General features: G+C 43.0%; 1 protein-coding gene across 1 annotated transcript in view; it reads left to right on the top strand.

Moving 5' to 3' along the window:
• The window catches only part of OSBPL5 (oxysterol binding protein like 5), a gene marked incomplete at its 5' end in the record, with an annotated part of 176,445 nt that overhangs the window by 124,130 nt on the left and 25,955 nt on the right, over positions 1–26,360 (top strand). Inside the window, 5 exons of the mRNA XM_084264162.1 lie at positions 5,578–5,658; positions 6,319–6,420; positions 8,560–8,763; positions 13,536–13,620; positions 25,154–25,325. Of these exons, the coding sequence (XP_084120288.1) occupies positions 5,578–5,658; positions 6,319–6,420; positions 8,560–8,763; positions 13,536–13,620; positions 25,154–25,325 (644 nt within the window). The remainder of the gene's footprint in view (positions 1–5,577; positions 5,659–6,318; positions 6,421–8,559; positions 8,764–13,535; positions 13,621–25,153; positions 25,326–26,360) is intronic.

Here is a 26,360-nt window from a genome sequence, read left to right as displayed (position 1 = left end):
TGTTAATTCAACAACAAAAGTTCTAAAAAGAACTGCTCACAGTAAACTGAAAACAATATTGCTTAAATGTGGTTGAGATATCTGTAAATATACGTATCAGTAACAAGAAGCTGTTCACTTCTGATGTTAAACCTGGCTTTTGCATGGTGTTTATAATACTTCAGGAACATTTGCTTAAATTCTTTTATTTCTGTAGTGATACAGATCTGTAGCAATTATATGTGGAAAAGATGCCGGAGAAATTATGTGTTAGCAAGGATGCATGTCCCATGAGATGGCTATTTTTGCTTTTGTGAAACATAACTTATGTCCCCAGCTACTTTTGTTCTGCCTTCAAATTCCCATCTGATTTTGTCTTTTTCTCACTTGGATGCAAAGGAAAAAAAAAGAGCACTTGTAAGCTGTCACTGCTGTTAGCCTGCAGACCACAGCTTGAGAATGCTTCATTTGTTTCTGACTTGGAATAATTCTGTCCGATTGTCCCTCATTGCACATACCTTTGTTCATCCCATGCAGCAAGGATTGCTTGAGCCAAACGACAGGATATTCCTCTTGCTGTTAACCAGGGCACAGCATGCTGATGGGCTGGCATCCCCCACACCAGTTGATCACAGACTGTTTTTCTGTGAACTTATTTGGTTCCTCTTGGAAATGAAGTCACCGAAACCACACTGATCAGAATTGTACTATTGTGAAGACTCTGCATGTTCTCTTACAAAACCTAGCAGAAGCGTAAGAGTATTGTGATAACTGCTAACAATCAGCAGTGGATCTCCAGAGCTACATGACTGAGATGAAAGGGAAGAGAAACTTAACAGGGATAAAAAGTGTATCTCTGAGTACAGTACAGCCCATTGTCAGCTGGCAAGGTCATCGTTCAGTCTTGGAAAGGACAGATCTGATTAGAGAACTCAAGAGGGATGTTACCTAACCCTGCAAGTGGTACTACATGCCCTTGTAAAAGTTTTTTGTCAGATTAACAGTCTTCCTTCCTTGTGAGAACCAGTATATGGAAAACATACCTATTGCTTTCTTAGTAGAATATTCCAGTGTTGTGGGGTTTTTTAATTTTAAAAAGGACACCAGTTCCCTACCCTCCCACCGTGCAGTCTCATCTCTGGCTAATACTGTTCATATGTTGCTGCAGAGAGAGAGACACAAGTTCTGATAACCTGCAGAAGAGTTATCGCAGTATCCTTGAAAGATATCCTGTGACGACTGTCCTGCTTTTGGTCAGGATGGAGTTAACTTCATTTGTAGCAGCGGATGGAATGCTGTGTTTGAGAGTTAAAAAGAAAGCAGTGCTGGTAACACCCTGATGTTTTTAGTTGCTGTCAGACAGTCAAGGACTTTCTCAGCTCTTCATATTTCTCTATTCATGAGAAAGGAGGGGCGAAGCCAGGACGGGTGACCCAAACTGGCCAAAGAGAGTATTCCATGCCAATTACGTCCTGCCCAGGATATCAGGGTCTGACGGGAGGAAGAGCAGGGGCGGCTCCGGGACACACGGTTCTTGGGGGACAGTCGGGTTCTGGGACGGCTCTGGGTGGCACGGCCTGAGTTGTGGGTTCGTTGAGAAACTGCATTGGGTATCAAGTTTCATATATTTCTTGCTTTGAAGTCCTGTTAGCATTGTTATATTGTATCTTTCTGCTATTTTAGTAAACTATCCTTATCCCAACCCACGGGCTTTTGGTTTCTTGGGTTTGGGGTTGTTATTTGCCCCTTCCTTTTCCCTTCCCTTCCCTCACACACACACCCCTCTTTCCCTTCTCCCCCTGCTCTTTTCCTTTAAAGAGGAGGCAGCTGCGTGGATCTCGGCTCTCAGACGGGGTAAAACCACGACAGACGACAAATGGTTTCTCTTAGTTTTCTGCCAAGTTGAGAAAGGCAGGGCCATAGAAGGACATAATTAAATGCTCTTGACATGTATTAGTGAGGTAAGGCCCTGTGGTGCCTTAGGAATCTTTAGAGCTGTTGGCAAGATTTACTGAAACTCATGTATGCCACAAGGTATGATCAAAACTATAAAGAAAGATTAATGTAAAAACATGAAATAGTATTATTTTATGTCACTTAACAGTTTAGACTTACAGGAACTGTAAATTGCTATCAGCAGCATGGGGGCCTACAGTATGTAGTCCTGGGGCCTCAGATCCCACCTCACCTGTGGAAAAGCAGGAACTTCAAACCCAGAAATGCAATGCATTTTGCTGTGTAGACCTGGAGATCACCTGCAAGTAAGCTGCTGTTTAGGATCTGTGATGGAGCATCCTCACTGGCATAACAAGAGGTGAAGTTGGCATGAAGAAGCAATCAGTTTGCCTCATTAAGAAAGTAACTGGGGAACAGTTTCCGATTTCTGGACACAGAAGTCCCAGGTCGGGCGCATCTGAAAAGCTTCTGTGTGCCTCCTAGTTAAAACCAAGGCTTGGTTTCAGTAAAATTTTCTCTCTTTTCATAAAGATCAGTCATTTTACAACCATCCCAGAGAACTCTGCTATTCATCCCGAAGCTGGTGCATCACAGCTTTTGGGACATGGCTGCATAGGTATTTATTTTCTCATGCCTAGAAGTTCTTTTAGGCAAGCAGTGAGGCATTTACATTACTGTGTCTTCCTCAGCCATTCTTAACCCTGTCTTAGTATGCACTATCCCTGTGGCTGTGTTCCCCTTTACAGGCAAGGTTAGCAAATTCAGCATGTCTGGATGTAAGTCAGAGATGGGGGTGGCAGAGCCCGAAGGAAGCAGCACCGTGATTCAGGAGCCCGCTGCAGCAGCCTCCGGTGCTGTTAATCCAGCTGCTTTGACCATGTGAAAGACCACTTTGTAATGATTTCAGACAAGTTTCACTGCGTTTGCTGAGCTCCTGAAGGCTATGGTGGTGTAAGGGGAGATTATCCCTTCATTCCTTGTTGTGTGCTGCGGCTTTATAACATGCATAGCAGTATGGGCTGGCATTGGGTGTGCGGTGTCTCTGGTCACGGAGCTAGAATCAATGTCTCTCTGTGTAAACATCACAGCTTTCAAGTCTATTTTTAGACTCTATTTTTAGCATGACCTGGAGAGACTCCAAGGAGGAGGAGGAGGCAGGTGTGGCTGGTAGAGCAGGGAAAGTGCCCCTGTGCTAATGCCGGTTCCCCACGTGCAGCAGATTCAGGGCTCGGGTTTGCATGGTGTGCAGTGGTTGTTGGAAGCCTTCCTGAATTCACCTTCAAGTAAGTTTCCTTGAACTGAGTGGGCTTAGGGGCCAAGATTTTATTCTTTTTGTAAGTGCTAATATATAATTGTCTAGACAACATAAAGTGACTGTAACTTCTTTCATTTAGTTAAGCAAAAAGCATTCATGATATCCTGATGTTTTGCAGACACCTGAGCAGGATTTCCTAGAATCTTGGGGACATCTGTGCTTTTTCAGCTTCTCAGGCTGGCTAGTGAGGAATAGTACGCAGTGTTTCTTTCTGCCTCTGATTTCTCAGGCTGGAGGGAGTGAAATTACCAATAAACAATTTGCTCACAGTTGTGTTTCAAGGACAGGACGTTCTCCCTGCTAATTGGGAGAAAGGGGGAGAATTCTTCTGACCAGTTTCAGAGGACACACGTCTTGAATCATGAAAGCATAATCTCTTAATAATTCCAAAGGATTCTCGCTCAGACATTGAAGCACTTAGATATGCTTCCTTGTAGAGTAAAGCTTACAGCATTATCTCCCAAATGCCTACCACTGCCCTTTGAAATGTGACAAAGACCCCGTGGGCACAATTCTCTGCTCAGACATCGTGTCAGTGCAGCAGTCTCCACCGTAAGTCTTGTGTTTTTACAGTGAATCCCACGTGCAGACATACAAAATGTGCATCAGAGTCTGCATTGAAAGTAGAGGAGACAAGCTTGGCTTTCTAGTAAAACAGAAATGACAGATATTGAATAGTTTGCAGGAGTCCAGAGCTGGCATTTGCTTTGAGTGGAGCCAATGTCAAGTTCACTTGTAAACTGGACAGTCAGATCAGGGACTTCACAGGCATTTATGTGCCATTGTGGAGTTCTCATTTTCTCTGTTTACTCTTAAGTGTCAAGTATACTTTCGAGTATTTTTAGTGAAGGACTACTAGAAGGGTATCTGAGCACAGGTAATAGGTTCTGCATTGACCCTGGCTCTGTTGCAAATTGCACTTTCTGACCCTAATTTCTAATCTTGCATTATCCAGAAAGAGTTTTGCTCAGTGGAGCATACACCCTTATCTCCCGTTTTTGCTTGTGCCATGGTCTCCAAAGCATGGTTGATGGCCCGCTTGCTGTGATCTGGTCATACATCTGTGTGTTTTTATCTAGGTTATGTGAAAAGGACTGATCTGGCTGTCATTTTGCTGCTCACACTAATGTTCAGCATGGTTCATGGCTGTAATAACCAGAGAGGTTTCTGTGTCACTTGGAGGGAAAAAGAAAAAGGGTGTCTCAAAACTCGAGACACTGTAAAATGATTACATCAGTTCATGACACACAGGAGAGAGAGTTTGAGAATGCAGTGGGTTCCTTCCACATTGCACCAGTGAATTTGTAAATAGGAACTATATTTGATGTTTTTTTTTCTTGGTGCAGCTCATTTTTGTGTCAAATCTATTAAATCAAGGGGGCCAAGGGCTGAGCTCTTTGATAAAACTGCCATGCATAAGTGGGAGAGACAGTGCCTGAGCCCAGAAGATGACAGTCTGAATGCATCAGACACATGAAAGGCTGGAAAGAAAAGAGAGAGAAAGTAACTTCCTCAGAGTCACGTAAGAAGTAGCAGAGTCCAGACTGCACCATAATTCTTGTGCCAGTCATCCTCCCCAAGTTTTGGTCAGTTTGCTGACAGTACCTATCCAAGAAGGGGCCCTCGTTGTGAGTTGAGCTCCAGAGCTCTACCCTCTAAGCGTACTTTAGTTTGGGAGCAGCAATACTGTGACCATGTCTAACAAAAGTAAAGCATTTTTCCAGCCCATCAGCACAATTAAGATAGCAGTCTGCAGCCTCGGAAAATAAATTTAAACAGCACTGACAATATCAAACATGATTTGAAGTGACTGCACATCTTGTGCCTCCCTTCACAAAGCTAAGATGATGATTATTTCCTGTATTATCTGTAACATGATTAGGTCATTTCTTGCCCACTCATGTTTCTGGACATATTAGCTAGGGCAAGAATCATTGCCAATATTGACTCTAGTTCTGAAAGATCTATACCAGCTTCCCCATAATTTGTATTCCAGTAATTGAAATGCTTTCAGATCTGAGAAGAGATGGGAAGTTTCCGAAGTTGGGAATGACAGTAGGGGGTTTGGGTTCCAAGATGAATGTCTGCATGGGAGAAATATGAAAAAAATATCATGGGGAATTTTCCAAATAACTGAGCATAAATAAAAAGGAAGTTTGGAGTGTACTGCAAATGTGCATTTTCTGTGCCTGCCTAGTGCTCTGCTGGTGAAGTCTGTAGTCAGCTCTTTCATCGATTCCTGGAAGATATAAATGACTCTTCATTAGAGCATAACTTGAACATCTTCATATTAACACCTTCCTGTTTCCTCTCCCTCTCTTTTTTAGATCGAATATAAGCTTTGCAATGGGTCTGACAAAGAGTGTGTGTCTCCCACAGCCAAATTCACGAAGAAAGAAACACTGAAGGTAGGTGCAAAGCAGCCAAGTCAGCATCATCTGACTTTCTTTTACAAAACAAGTAGTACGTTCCAAACAAACCATTGGGAACTACTCTGAGTCATTTCCCAATACCCAGAGAAGCCTCTGACTCTTCTAGAAGTCATTATAGGCCAAGGACATTTACAGTCTTGATATTCAGGATTAAATTATACACTGCAAACAGAACAAATCAGAGTAATTATTTCATTCCATTCATATGTTCCAGAGCCATTAGGCACCTCAGGAGGACTGTAAACTTTCATTGGTCTTGTTAGGAGGGGTATGCTGGGGCAGGCTGAGCAAATTATTGCTTGAACACTTGCTTGTCTACCAAAGCAAAAGTATAAAGGATTTGGTTTGAATGAAATTAGATTTAATCTCTTTAATTTCAGGGGTGGGGAGGACTGGATATTCAGCCTCTTTCTGTTTCCTTAAAGAAAAGTCAAATTAAGTTGTGTTTATTGGAACTTCAGGAGGAAAGAAAGTGCCTGCTATCTTGTTATGGTTTTGTTTGTTCTTGTGCTCATTTCTGGGGAATCTGTGCTGGGTCAAGTTCTAGCTGTGCTATACATAGCTGTCCTTAATGCATTGTGTTCTTCACTCTGCAAAAAAAGGTCACGATTACAGATTTTCTCTGTTCTCAACCAGGTACAAAAAAAAAATTACAGACAGGAGAAGAAAAGAGCAACCAAACAACTCTTCAGTGCTTTAAAGGATCCCAGTGTAGTGATCACAGCAGACTGGCTAAAGGTATTTAATATAGACCATTGCTTCTAAGGCTGTAGAAAAAAAAAGAAGTGAGAAGTACTTGATGTGTCTGAGACTTACTCAATAGCACTTTTTTGAGTGACGGAAGACTGAATATTTTGGAGTTGAATTTGCTGTAAAGCCATGCTTAAAACAACTGCTGTGAAAGTGGAGTTATGGGGAATATTTGCTTTTCATCTTAACCTAACTCAATCCATCTATTCCATATCCTCTAGTAGCAGCAAGGTCTCAGAAAGTGCATAGTACAAAAGGAAGTGATGATGTTTCTGAAAGAGTCTGCTGGCCTTTTCCCATAGATATGTTTTTGTGCTGAAGTGGGAATAGACAGCAACAGCCTGGAAAAGGTCAGATACAGCTTGTTCTGTTGACAGTTGGATTTTATGTTGTCACAGCACAGAACGAAACATATTGGGCCTGATCACAACTGTAGTTAATCCTTGTGCAAAGACTTGGCTCGTGACAGCTTCTCACTGAAGTCCTGAAACTTTGTATGTGGCAAAATAAATTTGGATTGACACTGAGAGATCTTACCTGTGACCCCTGTTTTTCTTCTCATTCTGGGCCATTTAGTCCTCTCTAATAGTAGATTGGTGACCCCTTTTATAACAGCAAAACTTAATTTCCAAACGTTACCAAACACCTATATAGCTCTTAAAAAACCTAAAAAAGAGCTTAGAGATTTCCTGAAACAACACAATTGCATTTGACCAGTGAGAAAAACCTCCAGTATTGTTATACAATCAGTATTAGAGGCCAGAAAAGTGAAGAGGCATATGGTTTATTGGAGGAATTCGAGAAGAAAATGTTTCCATAGTGTTTAGTGTTGATGATTGATAGATAAATATTGAGATTTTTTAAAATACAAAATAGCTGTTGCATGTTTGCTGTGACTGGAAATTTCTGGTTCAGTAAGAAATTGTGCTGGGCCACAAAAACAGAATGCTGACAGAGATTTGGCCTGTGTACTTTGAAGATGATGAGACCTTAGGCAAAATTTAACCTTACTAAGAAACTTCCCCATTCTTAAAGCTGTTATCTTCAATATATGCTATCAGATTTAATGTCGTAGTATACAAGAGAGAGCATGTATTGAGCTTGTCAGAGAAGTAAACCAGCTGGATAAGGTGCTTTTAAAAATGGGTGCTTTTTAAAATTTGACAAAATCCATTAATAGTTCTGTTCTGAGGAACATTATTAAAATTACTTAAAGGTCAAGTTAGACTAGCTATAACATTTTTCTGATCAGTGGTCTAATTGGCATGTCCTCTGTGATTATTAACAAATCACAGTCACATGATCCAGCACTGCTGGTTGCCTAAAAAAAATAATTAAGTTGCTTCCACTAAGCCAGTAATAAAAATATGAAGACTAGATTTTGATAGCCAGATTTACAAGGCCTAGGATTTTGCTGTGAGATCCCTAAAACTGTTCAGAAAATGTGTTGTGTCTTCCCAAGTGTCGTGGTTTAACCGCAGCTGGTAACTAAGCACTATGAAGCCGCTTGCTCACCCTGTCCCTACAAAGGGAGGAAAATGGGGGGAAAAAACTTGTGGGTTGAGACAAAGAGAGCTTAATAGGATAACAGAGGAAGAGAATAACAATAATAACAAAAATAACAAGTGATGCATAAGTACAATTGCTTACCACATGCAAAAGGGAAAAAACCCAACCTGAAGCCCAGTTTATTTCCAAGTAGCGAATCTGCCTCCCAGCTCGCTTCCACAGTTATGTATGGAGCATGATGTTCTGTGGTCAGGAACATCCCTTTGGCCAGCCTGGGTCAGCTGTCCTGGCTGTGCTCTCCTAGCTTCTTGTGCACCTGGTGGGATGTGGGAAGTTGAAAAGTCATTGAATTAGGGTAGACACTACAACTATCCAGCAACAACTAAAACCATCAGTGCGTTGCCAACAGTATTTTTATACAAAATCCAAAACACAGCACTACATAAAACTACTAGTAATCTCAGCCAAAATCAGGACAGTAAGGTAGTGTATCATAGAGTGGCCTTGGGAGAAACAAATGCTAGAGATACTGTTTAAATTCTGAATAAATGCTGGTTTTCATTTAAGGAACAACATAAATGAAATGCAACTTTCTGTTCTGTCCTTGCTTTCCTCCAGATTCGTGGTACTCTGAAGAGTTGGACCAAGCTGTGGTGTGTTCTGAAACCAGGAGTGCTGCTGATTTATAAAACACCAAAGATTGGACAGTGGGTTGGGACAATCTTGCTCCATTCTTGTGAGCTGATCGAGAGACCTTCCAAGAAGGATGGCTTCTGTTTTAAACTTTTTCATCCTTTGGACCAATCAATCTGGGCTGTAAAGGTAACAATCCTGATTAACTGGACAACCTCTTATTGGTCACCAAAGTCTCTGAATACTAGTATTGTCTAGCATTGATAGTATGTAGATTTGCAGTTACTCAGTTGCTGTTAGTGGTCTTGAATTGACTAAGTAGACATTAAAGACACCAAAGCTTGGTCATACTGTGACATCAAATGAACATGGTGCACTGTGATTATTTATACAAATGTGTCATTCTTGGTGTATAGCTGTGTACAGACTGAGGAAAGGGGAAACATGTTAGTGCAAAAAAAAGAACAACACCTAGAAGTTATTTCAAGCCATGACTTACATCTTTAAAAAGAGGTGAGGAAGAGACCAAATTAACTGACTTCACCAAAACAAGGACATGCAAAGCACCAAATGCTTTGCACAACACTGGAAGAGGGCTGGAAAAGTGACCAAACAAACCACCCCAAAAGAATAATCATTTCACTTTTTTCTACTACCTCTGAGGTTTAGGTGTTATTTTCTCTTCTTTGAAGTGGAAATAACAAGATTTTCTCTCCTTTATTTTGAGTTGTTCTTCAGTCTGATGTTATTCAGAGGCTGAGACAATCTCTTCCTGTACCCACAGTAGCTCCTGCAGTGACCTCTATATCTCCCTGTAACAGAAATGTTTTAATAGTTTTTCACACTTTTTAAAATAAGTCCCTGCAAAGTTTAGGGATATGCATTTCTTTTTTTTTTCTTTCCTTTAAGAATAGACAAAAAGAAAAAAAAATATCTAATGCCTGTGAGCAAAGAGAAAGACCTCAGAGTACCTCCTGAGAGGCACAGAGAGCAGCATCTGAAGACAAAACTCAAATGTTCTTGAGCTGTTGTTGCTCCATAAAAACAGTGACTCAGCAGAGCTATTGCAGACGTAAATTCTCTAGGAGACATCACCACTGTAAGCAAGGGATCACAAGTTACTTCCTTGCTGCAAGGCGGTCAGCAGAGGAAATCTATTTGGAAAGACTGGTGAGAGAGCAGTGGAGGCATTTGTCATTGGCATCAGAAGGTCTAACAAAATGGAGGGGAAGACCTCTGGGAGCAGATCAAGGAGCCTCACTCCCACTCATCTCTGCAGTTAATTGAACAGTTTTAAACACAGCTATATGATCACTATAAAAAGTCTTGCCATTTTTAACAAGGTAGGAGGAGAGAATTAAAATTAACCTCAACAACCAGGAACAAGAGCTGCTTTTTTCTAACAGTAGCTCAGCTCTGTTCTGTGCCTAGATGTATTGCTTTTGCTTTAAGTCCCAAAGGTTTCATTGCTACCTTGCTTCTCACTCAGTTTTGAGACTTTAGATGCTTTTTTAATTCAGAGCATGCTCCCAAGAAGGATGTTGATCATTTGCTGTGCCATCAACCAAAACAATTCATTGTGGCTTGACAGGTCAACTGAATTCTTCTGAAAAGTACAGTCAGGAGAAAAAACAGAATCAAAAGTGCAGTCAGGTATGGAAAAATAGTTTCTCTGACAGATCTGAAATGTTACACTAGAATCCCCTTCCTGCAATAAGAAGCTTCCAAAAGGAAGAAGAGGGGTTTTTTCAATATGTATATGTATTTGTGCATGTGTATGTATATACCTAATTCTTGTGTCTCTTGAGAAAATATGACAGAAATAGGAATAAGTGTATTAAATATGAAGGGAGTATATCTCTGAAACTGTTTGTGTACCAGAGGAAGTCCCAAAGGATTTGAATTTTAAAGTTGAAGTAACATTCTGAGTCACTTGAGACAGATATTTGGAAAGCTGCATTTGAGCTGCAGAGGAGGATATTTCCTGAAACCTGAGTTCAGGCTGGGTTGTTACGTGTCATAGATGCTTTCAGCCACAAGGTGAACACCAAAATAAACATAAAGAAAAACTCCATCAGTGAACTGCTTGATGTCAAAGAAACTGTCTGCACTTCAACTACAGTTTAAGGCTGAAACTGCTAAAAATACTGTCTTGGTTTATGTCATTTCATGACCTTCTTTTAAAGCAAATGGAGCAGAATTGGCTGACCTGAATTGCGTATGTATAACTGTGCAAAGAAAGCCTGTTTCTCATTAAATATAGATTAGCCTGAACGTAAACAAAAAGCCCAAGTTACCATGCATCACAATAGAGTGAAGATCTGGCTGGACAACTTCTCCTCCCCATCCCACCGTGGGAAGACAAAGGCAAACCTCAAGGGCTGGGATAAGGACAGTTTACTGGGACAGCAAAGGAGAGGGAAATAACAGCAGGACTTAAAATATACAAAACTGCTGATACACCAAACCATGCAACTCAGACCATAGAGCTCAGACCCATCATAAAGTGGGTCTCAGAGCTGTGCAGCCCCTCCCCAACCAGACCCCTTTATACATGCGTTGTTGGTATGGAATACCTCCTTTGGCTAGTTGGGGTCACCTGTCCTGGCTGTGTCCCTTCCCAGCTTCTGGAGAAAATTAACTCTATCCTAGCTGAACCCAGGATATAGAATCATAGAATCATAGAATGGCATGGGTTGGAAGGGACCCCAAGGATCATAGAGCTCCAGCCCCCCTGCCACAGGCAGGGCCACCAACCTCCAGGCCTGGATCTACACAAGGTTGCCCAGGGCCCCATCCAACTTGGCCTTGAACACCTCCAGGGATGGGGCATCCACCACCTCTCTGGGCAGCCTGTTCCAGCACCTCACCACTCTCTCTGTAAAAAACTTCCCCCTAATATCTAATCTAATGAGCACCTTTGTATATGTTGGCCTGGCTGCTCAGCAAATGTTTGTATCTAACTGTGGGATTCAGGCCTGGAACAAATGTCTGGGTCAGGCAGTGCCCTAGACCTTTATAGTTGTGCTAGCTAGTTAAATTTGATGTGAAAACATTTAACTTCAGTTAGAGCAGGACAGAATTTTGGATCGCATTTCAAATTATAAGTAGGTAAGATGTAAGACCATTGCTTATAGTTGAAAGCTAAATATATGCCCAGGGAACTGTTTTTCCTGTAAAGCTCTCTGGTGTCTAGAGCTATCTTAGAAGTGTAACACTGAAGGGAGAGTTCTTTATTCTACACTGCTTCCCTGGCTCTTTGAGAGTTTAGCCTGAAATTCCTTCACAGTGCAAATGGATTAGACCTTTTTCACTTTTTCTGCTCTGGCCAGGCCTTTGTAAACCCAGGGCTAAAACTGCCAAAATCTCAAAAGCAGTCAGTAGCACAAGGAGCATTGAGATAAGCTTCCCCAGCACGCTCTGAATACTGTCGCAGACACACTTTGTCCATCATGTGAAGGCAGTTTGATCCCACCTGCTTCAGGGAAGAGACTTTTTGCCAAGATGTCTGCAGGAGACTGGTGAATGCCAACCTACTAATCAGTGTGAGGGTGTGAGTGTCTGTCCTTTAGCTTCACAGAGGGAGGATAGGGCTATCAGCTGGCAGGGTTTATTCAGCCATGCCAAAAAAGTGTCCTGGAATTGTTGGTCAGTAGTAGTCACAATTTCCCTGCTTACAAATTAATGCTAAGGAGAAGGCCTTCATTCAGAGAAGCAGATGAGATGCTATAAAGGCCCAGGAGAGCCATATTCAAACTGCAAAAATTTGCCTACAGATTTTCAGCATTGTGTGGTTCCTCCAGAAACTCAAGGAAATCTGTATTTAAGCATCCTGAAGATAACTGCTTGTCCCACACAGCAGTTGGCATAGCGGTCACACAAGAATTGGTGGATGTTTTCTACTCTGCATTTATTGCTGACATGCTGTCTGCACATTTGAAAAATGATGTGCTTGCATGTCGTTGGTTATGATGTGCAGAAGGAACTGAAGGAGGTTGTGCCACTTTGGAAATGCAAGGGAGGAGTGGCTCCTATATTTTTCTGCCAGGTAGTGGCATAAAGTCCATACCAGGGGTATGAAGCTGAGCTCACCAGGTACAGGAACTTCTGGAGCTCAAGCGAGGAGAAGACACAGAGGACATCAAGGTGGGACCCTGTGGTTCTGCTCAAAGAAGTGCCAAATCCAAAGTGGTCTCTGCCTCCATGAGGATAATTTCTGGAGTGTCATGCTGAAAAGATTGTGGCAGAACACTATAATCTTTTTTGCCACAGCTCGCTCATAACAGCAACATAAACAAGTGAAGTGTCACCCCTGTGCCGTGGCATAAAGGTTCTCGAAGGGTCTGGATGTAGAGGTGAAGGACTGTGACCCAGCAGCGCATGCCCATGCTGGGAGACCTCTGGCTCTCAGCCTGTGGTTCCTCCTTTCCCACAGAGAGGTTTGCAGGATGGAGTTTCCCCTTTGTTTCCTTCCGGAAAAAACCGCCATGGCCTCTCTGCTAGAGGCACTTACAGCACCAAGTGTGGGCCCTGCTGCTTGTGTGGTGACTCATAAAGGGTGTTTCATTGCCTGTGTGCCAGGCTGCAGACAGACTCGATGTGCACCACATGGAACAGTCTGTTTAGGTGTTGCACAAAGACAGCTAGCAGTAAATATTTGCCTGTTCTTGTCCCAGGTGACAGGAATGAGATTGTTCCATTTCTGAGGATCTGAATAAACAGAGTAGGTTTTGGACTGAGTATAGGTTAGACCAAGCCACATTTATGTGGAAGCTCATTACTGCTTTGGAGCTGCAGCAGCAGTACCGTGATTACTAGTGATTCTCTCTAAATTACTCCATCTGCTCCTTCCATCTTTCATATCACAAACATGCACATTCTGCCCAGGAAGGGTAGAAAATTGTTGAATGATCTGTTGCATCTTGTGTGCCTTAAGTCTTTTTGTCTGTGTGTATTTCCAGGGCCCAAAGGGAGAAAATGTTGGTTCAATAACTCAGCCTCTTCCCAGCAGCTACTTGATTTTCAGAGCAGCCTCTGAATCGGATGGTAAGTTTTGGTCTTCCTTTGCTTTCTCCAGATTGCATGCTCTGTGCTAGTTACTAAAACAGGTTGATGCCAAAAAACAAGAAAGGTATGTAAAGGGAAAATTGGCAGCTCACCCAACTTGAGATGCCATTTGTTAGCAATGGTCAGAATGGGTCAAGTCACATTTCATATTCCTTGTTGAACAGCCACCTTTCTGGCCATGTGAATGAAAGAAGGACCTAGACGTGTAGCTGGGGAGAAAATTCCAAGTCAATATATATATGAAAGGATGAAAGGACTTGATCCCATAATTGGCATGAGAAGTGGGCTTAATGTTTTTTCTTCAGTTCAGGAGAGACTTCATTGGGTTATCTGCCTGTGTTTTACACTAGGTAGGGATCTGTTGGAGTAAAATGGCATAGTAATATTGAAGAACTGTTGGTAGGTGGTTTTCAACCTCCAGAAATCTCCTGTGAAATAGTGGTACCATTGTTAGATACATAGTATAGCAGGCCCAGATGCTGGTGTCTCCAAATGTAAAATACCATTCTGGGAATTCACAAAATTATGGAAGGTAAATTTAGGTCAACGGATGACAGGCATGCCAGCTTGCTATGTGAAAATCTCTATAAATTACTTTAGTGGACCTAAAATATCAGTGATTTATAAGTAGATAAGAAGATTTAAAACATGTTTTCATTCCATTTGACCTTCAGACTACTGTAAACTTTTTTTGCCATAGCAAATTAACACAAGCTGTTCATTTTATGGATACTTTTCATCTACACCACCAAGGGTGCTAATGTAGCCCATGTGCTCCTTTGGCTCTCATTTTGAGTAACTTTCAGACACAAGGATTTTTTATGGGGCACAATTGGCTTTGAAAGCAGTGTCTTCCTGGTCCAGTGATTAAATTTTACATATTCCTAAAAGCTAGAAATGGGATAATTCCAAACACACCTCTGACATGGCACTTAGAATAAGAGGAAGCCTTTCTTTATAGGCTTGGTGGGCTGTTCATTGTGAGGGATCTCGACACTGGAAGCTGCTTGCAGGTGCCAGTGTAGTAAAATGATAGGAAAACAAGTGGGCCTTGCATAGGGCTAAACACATCTATCTCTTTGAATATTATGCTTTTTTATCTTATGGACAGTACAATTTATTTCTGTAAATGAATATAGGATTCCAAAATGGCCTCAAATATCACCTGTCTGGAAAGGAATAGATTGATAGAATAGTTTTTTAAGGAAAAAAAGGTGGTGTTTGGTAGAGCTGCTAAATTACAGGTGTTTCAATCCCTAGTTATACAGACAATGTGCAGAATAGATATGTGGAACAGTCCCACAGAGTTCTTAGGCAACCAAATACCTTCTGTCAATCCAGATTTTGTAAATTATTATTTCCTTAGAGATCCATTAAAGTAATTAGAAAAATGCACAAAGGGTTCTCTGTATGTGATCAGGACAAATCCCTGTCTCATAAAGTGCTTTTTTCCTGGCGTTTCAGCTATCTTCTAAATGAAAACTTTAATTCTGGTGGAAACCTAATGATTAAACCTTACAGCCAGCCTGGCTTGGAGGCCCATATCTGAACTTCTACTTTCTCATTTTACAACAACTTACATAGGCCAGTTATGTGGAGGAGAACAGCTGTAGGCCTGTTCTAACTAACCTTTCTTATAAAGGCTCCCAAACTGGCAGTAGCTCCCAAGAGATCACCAGAGGTAAGACTTTTTATCTGTGATCTGTTTGGGTCATATACCACATGCTGAAAAAGCACAAAAGGGACCGTATCTGGCATGTAGGAATTTTCAGTATTTAAATGCCTGTGGGAAGCTTTCTGCCCGGTGAATTATTACATGTCTCTGATATCATAAGGGCTTAAAATAGTGAACTACTGGAACATATTTTTAAAACCAAGATATTGGCCAAGATTCTTGGGAAGCATGCAGAGGTCAGGCAGATCAAAGTACAGTTACTTTAGGATGATTTTCCTTTGCTTCACTGCTTCTCTACAGTAGGGTCTTACAGTTAGATGGAAAGCTAATGTGATCAAGGGAAGGAAGAGGAACTGAGATGACTCTCAATTGAATACCGTAAGTGTGTACATAGAAAGTGGGGCCTTTGGTTAAGGATGAAATAATATATGCTCTTGAACAGCACTAGCAATGTCCTAGACATTGCCTGCTCAGGCCTGGAGCACCCACATTATGTCTACTAGATCCTGAGAATCTGAGGAGATGACTGTGATGGCCAGTGTGAAATGAAGCCTTGGGGTATCTGTCCATTTAGCAGTGGACTTCACACCCCCACCCCCCAAAAAAAACCCAAACAAAAAAAACCCCAACCAGTATTGCAGCAGAAATACTAGCATGAAAAATGGTGTAATTTTCAGCTGAATGGGGGCATTTGACTTTACAGCTGAGGTCAGTGTGCTCTGACAAGTGGCTATATCTTGTGCAGGAAGGGAAGGATGTGAATCTGCAGACCAGAAGAAACAACTGTTCTTGTTTGTACACTCAAGCTCGCCTCCCTCCCAAACACAAGAGCTGTCCTGGAGTGGCAACTGGGCTATGCTCTTTTTCTTAGTTAGTTAACTCTCATGGGCTCAGTTTGGGGCTATTTCTCTTCACTGAGTAGTGTAAACATGCTGACAAACGGCCTAATACATGGGTGTCATACTTGGACATGAGTGACTTACAACAGGGTTACGATGTTGGTGGATAAGGGAAGAGAAACTCCTGTCATCTACCTGGGCTTTTGCAAAGCATTTGGCACTGTCCTGCACAACATCCTTGTCTCGAAATTGGAGAGATGTGGATGCAGCAGGTGGACTGCATGGTGGATAAGAAATTATCTAGATGGTTGCATTCACAGTTGCAGATAACAGCTCAATGTCCAAGTGGAGACCAGTGGCATTCCTCAGGGATTGGTGTTGGGACTGCTTAACGTCTTTGTCAGCCACAGGGACAGAGGGATTTAGTGCACTCTCAGCAAGTTTGCAAATGACTCTGAGCTTTGTGGTGCAGTTTACACCCTGGAGGGGAACGGATGCCATCTAGAGGGACCTTGACAGGCTGGAGAGATGGGCCCATGCATACCACAGGAAGATCAACAAGCCAAATGCAATGTCCTACACATGGGTCAGGGAAATCCCAAACACAACTACAGGATTGAACAGTCCGAAGAAGAAGGACGTGGACATGTTGGTTGATGAGAAGCTTAACATGAGCCAACAATGTACACTCACAGCCCAGGAAGCCAGCCAGATCCTGGACTGCATCAAAAGAAGTGGGGCCAGCAGATCAAAGGAGGTGATTGTCCCACTCAGTTCTGGTGAGACCACAACTGGAGTACTGCGTCCATGTCTGGAGTTCCCAGTGCAAGAAAGACATGGACCTGTTGGAGCAATTCCAGAGTAGGGCCACAAAGATGATCAGAGGATTGGAGCACCTCATGTGTGAAGACAGACTGAGAGAACTGGTTTTTTCAGCCAGTGGAAGGGTCTGGGGAGACCTTAGAGACCTTATAACAGCCTTCCAGTACCTAAAGAGGGCCTATAAAAAGGCTGAAGAGGGACTGTTTACAAGGGCGAGCAGTGGCAGGATGAGGAGTCATGGCTTTAGACTGCAGGAGGGCATGTTTAGATATTGGGAACAAATTCTTCCCTGTGAGGGAGGTGAGGCCCAGGCGCAGGCTACCCAGAGGAGCTGTGGCTGCCCCCTCCCTGACAGTGTTCAGGGCCAGGTCGAATGGGGCTTTGGGCAGTCTGGTCTAGTGGAGGGTGTCCCTGCCTGTGGCAGGGGGTTGGAACTAGATGGGCTTTGGGGTCCCTTCCAACCCATAGCATTCTGTGATTCTGTGCCTCAGAAACAGTATTAATGGCAGTAAGTGGTATAAAACATAAGCAGACAAAGGACAGAAAGAATGGAAATTGTTACATTTAAAGAAATCTGTATAAACTGCAGCAAATTAGGGCTTATAGTTTGTGTTTAATACAATTTCATTTTAAGCCCTGAAAACACTGCTGAAAAGGTTGCAGACTGCTATATAGCTTTACCTGTTGTGAAGAGGGTATCTCTACGAGAATGCACCTGAGTTTGTTTTGTTTTTTAATACTGTAGGCAAGCATACAGGATGCAGTTTTGGTCAAGAGAGACAGGAGATTAAGGTGAAATGAGCTAAGATAGCTGACGCAAATGGGGCAGGTGGAATCTGTTCCCTTGCATAATGTTAGCCTATATTTGTAGTATGCTCATGTCTCCTCTGTAGATGCAATATTGTATGAATCTTCAGCATGTCTTAGGTGTCCTGACCATGTTCTTCTTAACGCTGTCTCCAATGTTACTAGTGGAAAATGAACCACAGACCATTTGGTGAGTTTAACAGTAATTCATGGAAGCCTCTGTCTTGCTGGGGAATATTGAGCTGCAGCATATGTTCGATGTACAGTTCTGCTATCCGGGCAACTATATCATGATCAGCAGCTACATGGCCTACTTTTTCTCTCGGCATTTCAGAATCCCTTTTTTCCCTCTGCTGTACCATCTGTGACAGACTGTTGGTAGGATTTAAGGTCCTGACTTCTGGACAGCCTGCAGAACCACCACCAAACAGTAGATTCCACATTCACAGACCGCAGCAGCAGTCTGCTCTGTGATGTGTTTTAAAGACATCTGGAAGGTCACATCAGCCTATGGGGCTCAACCTGTACAAACACAGGGCCTTTCTTACCAGTTTCAGAAAAGAAAATTGCTTTTTCCAAACCAGTGACTGTGTGTGCATTTCAGATTTATGCTGATGACTGGCTTAGAATTGGTAGTTTAAACATGTCCAAGTTTCCTGCCTAGATCACTCTGGTGCTGCCCTCGAGATTTCCGAATCAGTGCCCCAGACCTCCTAAACCTGCTTAAGATCTCCCCCTTGTCACAGGCACTGGCACCAAAGGGGTTACTATGGGAATTCAAAGTGGCAGATTACCCAGGCTTAACAGTGTAATTGTGAGCCACGCTTACATTTTGTTTCTTATGTCTGACCCCTCTTTAGGCATGCTTTGGGTAGTCTCCATTGTCTGACATGGATGGAGTTACCTGGAAAACCCGATGGTCTGGCTTGCAGTGTTGTGTCTTTGTGAGGCATCTGGCCATTCCCCCAAAATGGATGTTCTGATCTGGGGAGGAAATTACATTATTGAAATAAGGGTCACGCACAGAAACAATGAAACAGGAGAAGGATTTGAAACCAAGTTCATGAAGAAATATATTACTGGATCCTGGCAGTACTGGAAAAAATAGAAGTTACCTTCTTAGCTTTATGTCTGGCCTTCATATTCCTTAGACCTTTCACAGCAGCTTAAAACCCAGGCATTCACAACCAGACTTCATTTAGCTCAGTGCATGAGTTGCACCTGCAGCTAATTGAGGGGTCCTATCCTTGCATCTTGACAGCCAAAGTGTAAGGAATCATGCACGCAGGCACCCCAGTGGTGCAGCAAAGTAAGCAGTCAGCTGAATACAATGACCTTAATGTTCACTGACCGAACCAAATCAGCCTCTCGCTCATCATTCGTGATTTGTGTGCACTTGAGCAAGAATTCATCGTTTCCAGGTGACAGTCTACTTCAGGTTGATTTTTAAAAGCATCTATCTTTTAGGTGCGAGGTGTGAAGCCAAAAAAGCTGGATGACATTAATAATTCAAGAAGAATAATATTCCCTTAGTGATGCCTCTCTGGAGCAATGTATAGTTACTAGGTGTGAGGCATTTGAAGTCTTAATTGGGGAGAGATTCATCCCAGCCATTCTGTAGCTACAAGAATGCAATGGAAAAAGAAGTCTACTCCTGGGCTGAGATTTCAGTGTGTGATGATGTGATTCCATCTCAAGCAGACTTTTATTATTGGTTATTGCTGAGAGATCATTGGCTGGCTCCTCTGTCATCAGATGTTGCAAAATGTGGTAGATAGACTCGGCACATCAAATTACGAGTTGTTCGAGGTGAAATGATGGTGGCTGTAAAGAATTTCAAAGCTGAGCTGCCTAGTGCTTTCAATACTGCCTGGTTGTTGGTGTTTTTCTGTGGGATATTGCTGTAATTTTAAATCTGTTTGAAGACTAGGACAGACACAAGGTATTCCTTCAGCTGAGCCTGGGTTAGCAGCATAAGCAGCCTTTAGTTGTTTTGTGGCGGGTTTTTTTTTTCCCCAAGGGGGAGAACAAGTGGGTTTTGTTGCCTTGTTTTAGGAGTTCCTTTTCTCTGTGAAAGAAAGAGCTGCTGCAAGAGCATGCCTGCTGCTGCTCAGCCTTGCAGCCTCCTAGTTTCTGCATGGTGACAGCAGTGCCCTGTGGACCTGGGAAGCATCATCCAGCGAGCTGTAGTGATTCCCATGGGTGCAACTGTACTGCAGGAGTCATCTCAAAGTACCACAGGGTGCTTTTCCAGCCTGGTGAGCCAAAAGGCCTGGAAAAAACCTCCAGAAGGTTTCAAAACATATGCAGTATGTATATTCATAGAATCATAGAATGGCTTGGGCTGGAAGAGACCTTAAACATCAAGTTCCAACCCTCCCTGCCATAGGCAGGGACACTTCTCACTAGAACAGGCCACTCAAGGCCCCATCTAAACTAGCCTTAAACACGGCCAGGGAGGGGGCATCCACCACTTCCCTGGGCAACCTGTGCCAGGGCCTCACCACCCTCATAGAGAAGAATTTCTTCTTAATATCCAACCTCAAACTACCCGTTTCCAATTTAAACCCATTCCTACATGCCCTTCTAGAAAGTCCCTCCCCAGCTTTCTCATAAGCCTGCTTTAGGAAGTGGAAGGCTGCTATAAGGTCTCCCCAAAGCTTTCTCTTCTTCAGGCTGAACAATCCCAATTCTCTCAGCCTGTCTTGATAGGAGAGATGCTCCAGCCTTCTAATCATCTTCATGGCCATCCTCTGGACCCGTTCCAACAGTTCCATGTCCCTCTTATGTTGGGGACCCCAGAGATGGATGCAGTATTCCAGGTGGAATTCCATGAGAGTGAAATAGAGGGGCAGAATCACCTCCCTCGACCTGCTGACCACGTTCCCTTTGATGCAGCCCAGGACACAGTTGGCTTTCTGAGCTGTGAGCACACATTGTCAGCTCATGTTGAGCTTCTTATCCACCAGCACCCCCAAGTTATTCTCTGCAGGGCTGCTCTCTATAGCGTCATCTCCCAGCCTGTACTGATGACGAGGATATTCAGCTTTGGTTTCAGAGTCAAGGCAGCATATGTCCTTTATTGGGTTGTTTTTTTTCCCAAATCTTTCAAGAAGGAAGGAACTTTGGAACCAAGTTGTGTTTAACTGATTTTTCAGAGTTTCTTTTTTGAAGTTGTCACTGATGACTCTTGTCATTTTACTGTAAACACATGTAACAGAGAAAAAGAGTCACAGGCCTGCTCAGAGGAGACACCTCTGTTTCATCGGTTTGCAGTGAGCACAGCTGAGTGATGTGCAGATGTGTTCCTCTGACCCCACTTTCCCAGGACATCTGTCACATGTCAAATGCTGTGATTGTAATTTGCTAAAGTGATGTGGGGAATGGGTATTAAAAACGGTGGTCAGTACAAGGAGAAAGGCTGCTAGAAAGACAGCAGGCACCTAAACTAGCACTAGCTCTCCAGTAGGACACCCGATTTGGCATGTCAGGAGCAGCTGTATCAAAAAGTCTCCCTGTTTGCCCAGGAGGGAGCCAAAGGTGGCAGGGCAGCCTGCCCACCTGACCAGTTCAGGTGCCAAAAGATGGGTGAGCAGTCCTCCTTGTGCCTGCTGCCAGTGTGAGTGATCTAGCTGGGCTTGCCTTTGCACATCAGAGTTGGGGATCTCTTCCGGGTGGGGTGTCATTTCTCCATGTTACTGTCCTCACTGAGAACTCTGTTTAGCTTGGCTGTGAGAGCCAGAGCTTACTTTGTGGTCTGCCCCTTGGAAGTCAGTCACAAAATACCAAATACAAGCTCAGAGACAATGTTTGAGAAGGAATACCTAGTTCACAGCTCCCAAGCAAAAGGAGGTAATGCAGCTGCCTTTGAGACAATTTGATCTCTGCAGAAATTGTCCAGAAGTAATCATTGCTGCAGATAGAGTAATATATAATTTGATCTTACAAGAGCTTGGAAACCTACAGGGAGATTCTGCCATAGACTGACAATATGCTCTTGGATTCCACAAACTGCAGAAAACTAACTGATAATTGATTGCAGTGTTGTACATTGCAGCTTTTAAACCCTCAAACCTCCTAAAGACATGCCACTGTAACTCCTTCACAGGTCTTTTTTCTTCCTTTGTGTGCATCATATCGGGCTGCCATTGGCCCTCCAAAGAAGCCCACATTTTACATCCTTCTCTGAGCTAATTACATTGCATACAAAACCACCACTTGAGTCAACCACTCAGAAGTGGGAAACGTGAGAATTAAGGTAGCCGTGAAGCCTTCACGCAGATTACTGTGACTACAGATGACAGCCTTTAATTACGTGACCACACACTTTTTTCCCCTTCTGCGGTTCCTGAGGGAGTGAGTAGGCTTGTCAAGTAAGCAATTAAGTAATCCAAATGCTAGCATTTTTGTATCATTCTCACAATAAAGAAGAATATTACTCAATAGTGAGATCACTCAAATGTAAAAACATTTCATGTAGGCCCCCAGCAATAAAGCAGGTTTATCTTGCATGCGATCCCTGAAACTGAGAAGGTATAATTTGACTGTGTTACGCTGCAATTAGCACACTGTTGACTTACAGGGGATGTAACCTTTTCATTTGCAGAAGAAATCCCTTATTTTGCATCTGGGTTTGCGGCATACATTTGTTTGGATTCACAGCACCACCTGGTGCCTAAAGGCCCGTGGCTGAGCTTGGGGATGTCGTGCATCCCTTGAATTCAGTTTCTGCTGGGGATGAACACAGGGCTGTACGCTGATGCCATTTCTGTGTCCTGAGAGGTGCCAGTAATGCTGACTGCTAATGCCCAATTAGTTCCTCTGAGGCTTTGTGTCTCTGCCTTGGAATGTTAAAATGTTTTGAAGTTTTCTTTTTTTTTAATTTAGGCTCCTTGAATGACATTCAGGTTACCCATAACCCCTTCCAGTGAGTTATCTAAAGAGACAAAAAAAACCAAGATACAATATGTAGAAATTTCCTCTGGTAATGTGATGGACCCCAAAGGTTTGACCAAGCCTGTAAGCTCAAGTTAGTACTAGAGAATACCTGTGGCAGCAGTGGGGGTAAGAGAGCTGCCTGTGGGGTGGTGGCAGCTACAGCCCCAGGGGCAGGTGGGCTGCAGGGGCACAGTGTGGGAGATGGCAGAGGGAGACTTTGGAGTCACTCTTGTTAGAAAGCGTAAGCGTAGCCAGTGTGTTGCTGTCACTGTGATAAGGTGCCGCCTGTGCGTCAGTGCGGCAGGGCGCTGAGGAGCTGGCCTCCATTACTGCTCTGGAATGTTCATGCTGCTACAAATCAAGCTACCTTTTGAAGCACCTGATTTTAAAAGCCCATCGAATATGAAAATATCTTGACATATGCAGCACTTCCAAATGTCAAATCATGCGCTTCTCACTCTGCAGAACTGGAAAGAAAAGCAAAGGTAAAGAGAGAGGAAAATCAAAGGAGGTGAGCCGAAGCAGGAGTGTGCTCCCTTCTGTGGAGTAGCCTAAAACAGGTTTTCACTTTGGTGGGTTTGGGGCAGAGAGGATATGTAGGAGAAAATGGATTTGTGCTCAGCGCAGCCATTAGCCCTAATGGGTTATCCATGCAAATCCTCCACATGGTGAGAAGGGAATAAATCTCTGCGTGTAAAGCCTTAATGCAAGAATATTTGTTAAATACAAAATAGTGTGAAATCAATTCCAACAGCCTTCAGCCTTCCTAAGCTTTTATTAACCATTATCTGTGATTTTATTATTAAATCATACGCTGATGCTGAAGGAATTTATGGGATGAAATTAGAATATGTGGCTGGGCTCTGTGGTGTTTGTGGCTCAGTGTTGTAGTGCATTTCTTTAAAACTTGGGGATTTATTGATTTTTTTTTTCACTGTTTGCAGCTTTGTATCAAAGTAAGCAATGAAAGCTACTCAAGTTTATCAACATGCCTTCATATACATATGATCTGGATTCTTTTGTTTGTTTGTTTGTTTGTTTGTTTTAACTCATACTTATCTTATAGAGACAAATATTGGTCACATCAAAGTTGATCAGAATCCTGCCCAAGAGAAGAGCAGGGTCCCAGTGAGATTTATACATATGCTTGATGCTAAGTGTATGATAGAATTGAATGTAGTGGAAACATTGCTCAAAAGGGACCTTGGAATGACTGTTTTCTCGGGAAAACCTGCTTGTAGCACTTGCCATTGCTAGAGCAAAATCCTTTTGTTTTCTTCACTGCCTCTCAAGCACACTTCTAATTATTGCAAAATATATTCCAAGGAGCGTAATGAAGAGCTCTGTTTTACATGCTTGAAATTAGAGGATAACTCCCTTGATACTTCAATTCTTGAATGTTCAGCCAATTTGCAGGTGTCCTGGCCTCATTAATGACTGCACTACAGAAGCAGGCTGTTTTCAGGTGCTTCCTAGCATACTGAGCCTCCAGCATTGCGGTGGTTAGGCTTTAACACTAACACACAGCTTTGTAGACTTCTATGGATCATTGCAAAAGGAGCCAAGGGTCAGTTTGCATTCCTGTGCTTTTCATTTGCTGTTTGCCTGTGGGATCTATGCAGGCCTTAAAAGAATCCAGTGAGGCTGTACATAGGAATTGCAGTTTGTCTCGTCTCTGCCCCGTGCTTATAGTTTCTGGTATGTGTAAGATCAGGTAAAGATTTTTGTGACAAAATATGAAAAACTGATGTGCCACCCAGATTATCTGATGGGCTGGGAAGGGAGAAGCAATGGAGAAAAAGAAAAAAAATACAGAGAAAGAAGAAGAAACAGCCTGACAAGCAACTCCCTCTAGTCTTAATCACTGTGGCAAATATTGATCATCCTGGATCTTTTTTGGGGTGAATTTATTGCAGTGCTATACTCTACATGGGCCCCCCGATCTACCTTGTAGTTCAGCGAACCCACTGCAAGCAGGGGCCTCTCCGGTGCAGCATAGTGCCTCCCTATCTCCCTGCCTTTGGGTAGTGTGTGTGGTGGGGATGCCAAATGCTGAACGTGTTTTCAGGGTGTATTGCCTGCGGATGTGAGCTGGTAGGTGGTTTGAAAGCACCAGACCTGTACACATTTCCTGCATCAGAAAGGGGATGTCAACAGTTTGTGGGAGATCAGAGGAAGTGGTGCCATTAGGGAAGTTGGGGTGAGCTTCTCACTGTATTATCTGTGCAGGTGCATCACTCATGCAGCCACCAAACCACACCATTTCTAGCAAGATAACCCAGGGATTATATATATGAAAAATAGATTACAGTACACAGTGACTTCCTGAATTACAATGAGCTTTGCTCCCAAGCAGAACGCTTTTGAGGAGGAGTGCATGAATTCTATTATTTACTCTTCTATGCTTAAATAATTCTTTTTATTCTCACAGGCCGATGCTGGCTGGATGCTTTGGAACTTGCCCTGCGTTGCTCCAGCCTCTTCCGGCTCAGTGCCTCCAAGCAGGGAAAGGATGGTGAAATGAACTGCTCGAGCGATTCTGCGCACGCGGGGCTCAACCACCTCTTGCATACAAGCACTATCTCAGACCAGGAATTCTTCCAGTAAGCTGGGGCTGTCACTTCTTAATCCACAGAGAAGTGTTGTGTGGCTCACACTTGCTCATTTGCTTGATTTTAGCATAATCTAGGCAGAGTCCCTTAAAAAAGACTGTTTAAAACCCAGGCTGTGTATTCTTCTGCTGCATCCACCACTAACACATGGGTTTGGTGCGTATGAGGTTTGTTGTCACCTAACACTTGAGCACACAGACTGGGGATGACCTCAGCTCTGTTCATGTGTACATAAACAATTTTCCTCTGTCCCCTGCTTGGGCCAGAACGCTGTCTGGAGATACTGGCGTGAAAAGCAGTTTGCATGGGTGGAGACTGCAGAATCTAGCTACCAGGGTAGATCTGGAGTTACACAGACACAATCACTAACAATGTCTGTCTGTCAGCTAGCACATATGGCTCTTAGTCTGATCTGGTTTTTAATAATATGTTCTTTTTTCTAATAATACTGTGTCATAGCCAGCAGAGTGCACACACTGCATCCTTAGTTTTGTAATTGCTTTCTCTCTCTACAGGGGTTTTGAGAGCTTTCCAATCTCTTCCTTGATTCATCTGATAAATTTTTATATGTGGGAAAAAAGTCCTCACAGCCTTCTTTCTATTCATATTCCTAGCATTACTGCAACATTTTGGAACAACTCACATCAAAGCTTTGCAAGCATTAAAAATCCCCAGGCCTTATCTGTTGCTTGTAGCTAAATAGACAGCTTCAGAAATCCCTCTGGTACAGACACTTGGCCCTTGGAGTGGGAACTTGGAGATGTAGTGTCTCCTTCCAGTTCTGCTGATATGAATTTGTCTCTTAGGGCTCACAGCAGTGCACCATTGGTTACACAGTTTTTAGGGTAGCAGTTCTTGTAGTCTGCAGAGATGATGCCTTGCACAGTGGGACCTCACCTTTAAGTGGTTTTCTTTGGCTGTGTTATAAGACTGACAACAGCAGGGATCCGAGTTCTCTTTGGAGTGCCAAGGTGTCTCTGAGTACCCACAGTTGGAACCAGATTTCTCTAACGAGCTCCCATTTAA

The sequence above is a fragment of the Gallinula chloropus genome (assembly GCF_964237585.1).
Source record: "Gallinula chloropus genome assembly, chromosome: 4".
In the NCBI taxonomy this organism is placed as follows: domain Eukaryota; kingdom Metazoa; phylum Chordata; class Aves; order Gruiformes; family Rallidae; genus Gallinula; species Gallinula chloropus.
The sequence above is the reverse complement of the archived record's forward strand: the minus strand, read 5'-3'. Positions and strand labels throughout refer to the sequence as shown.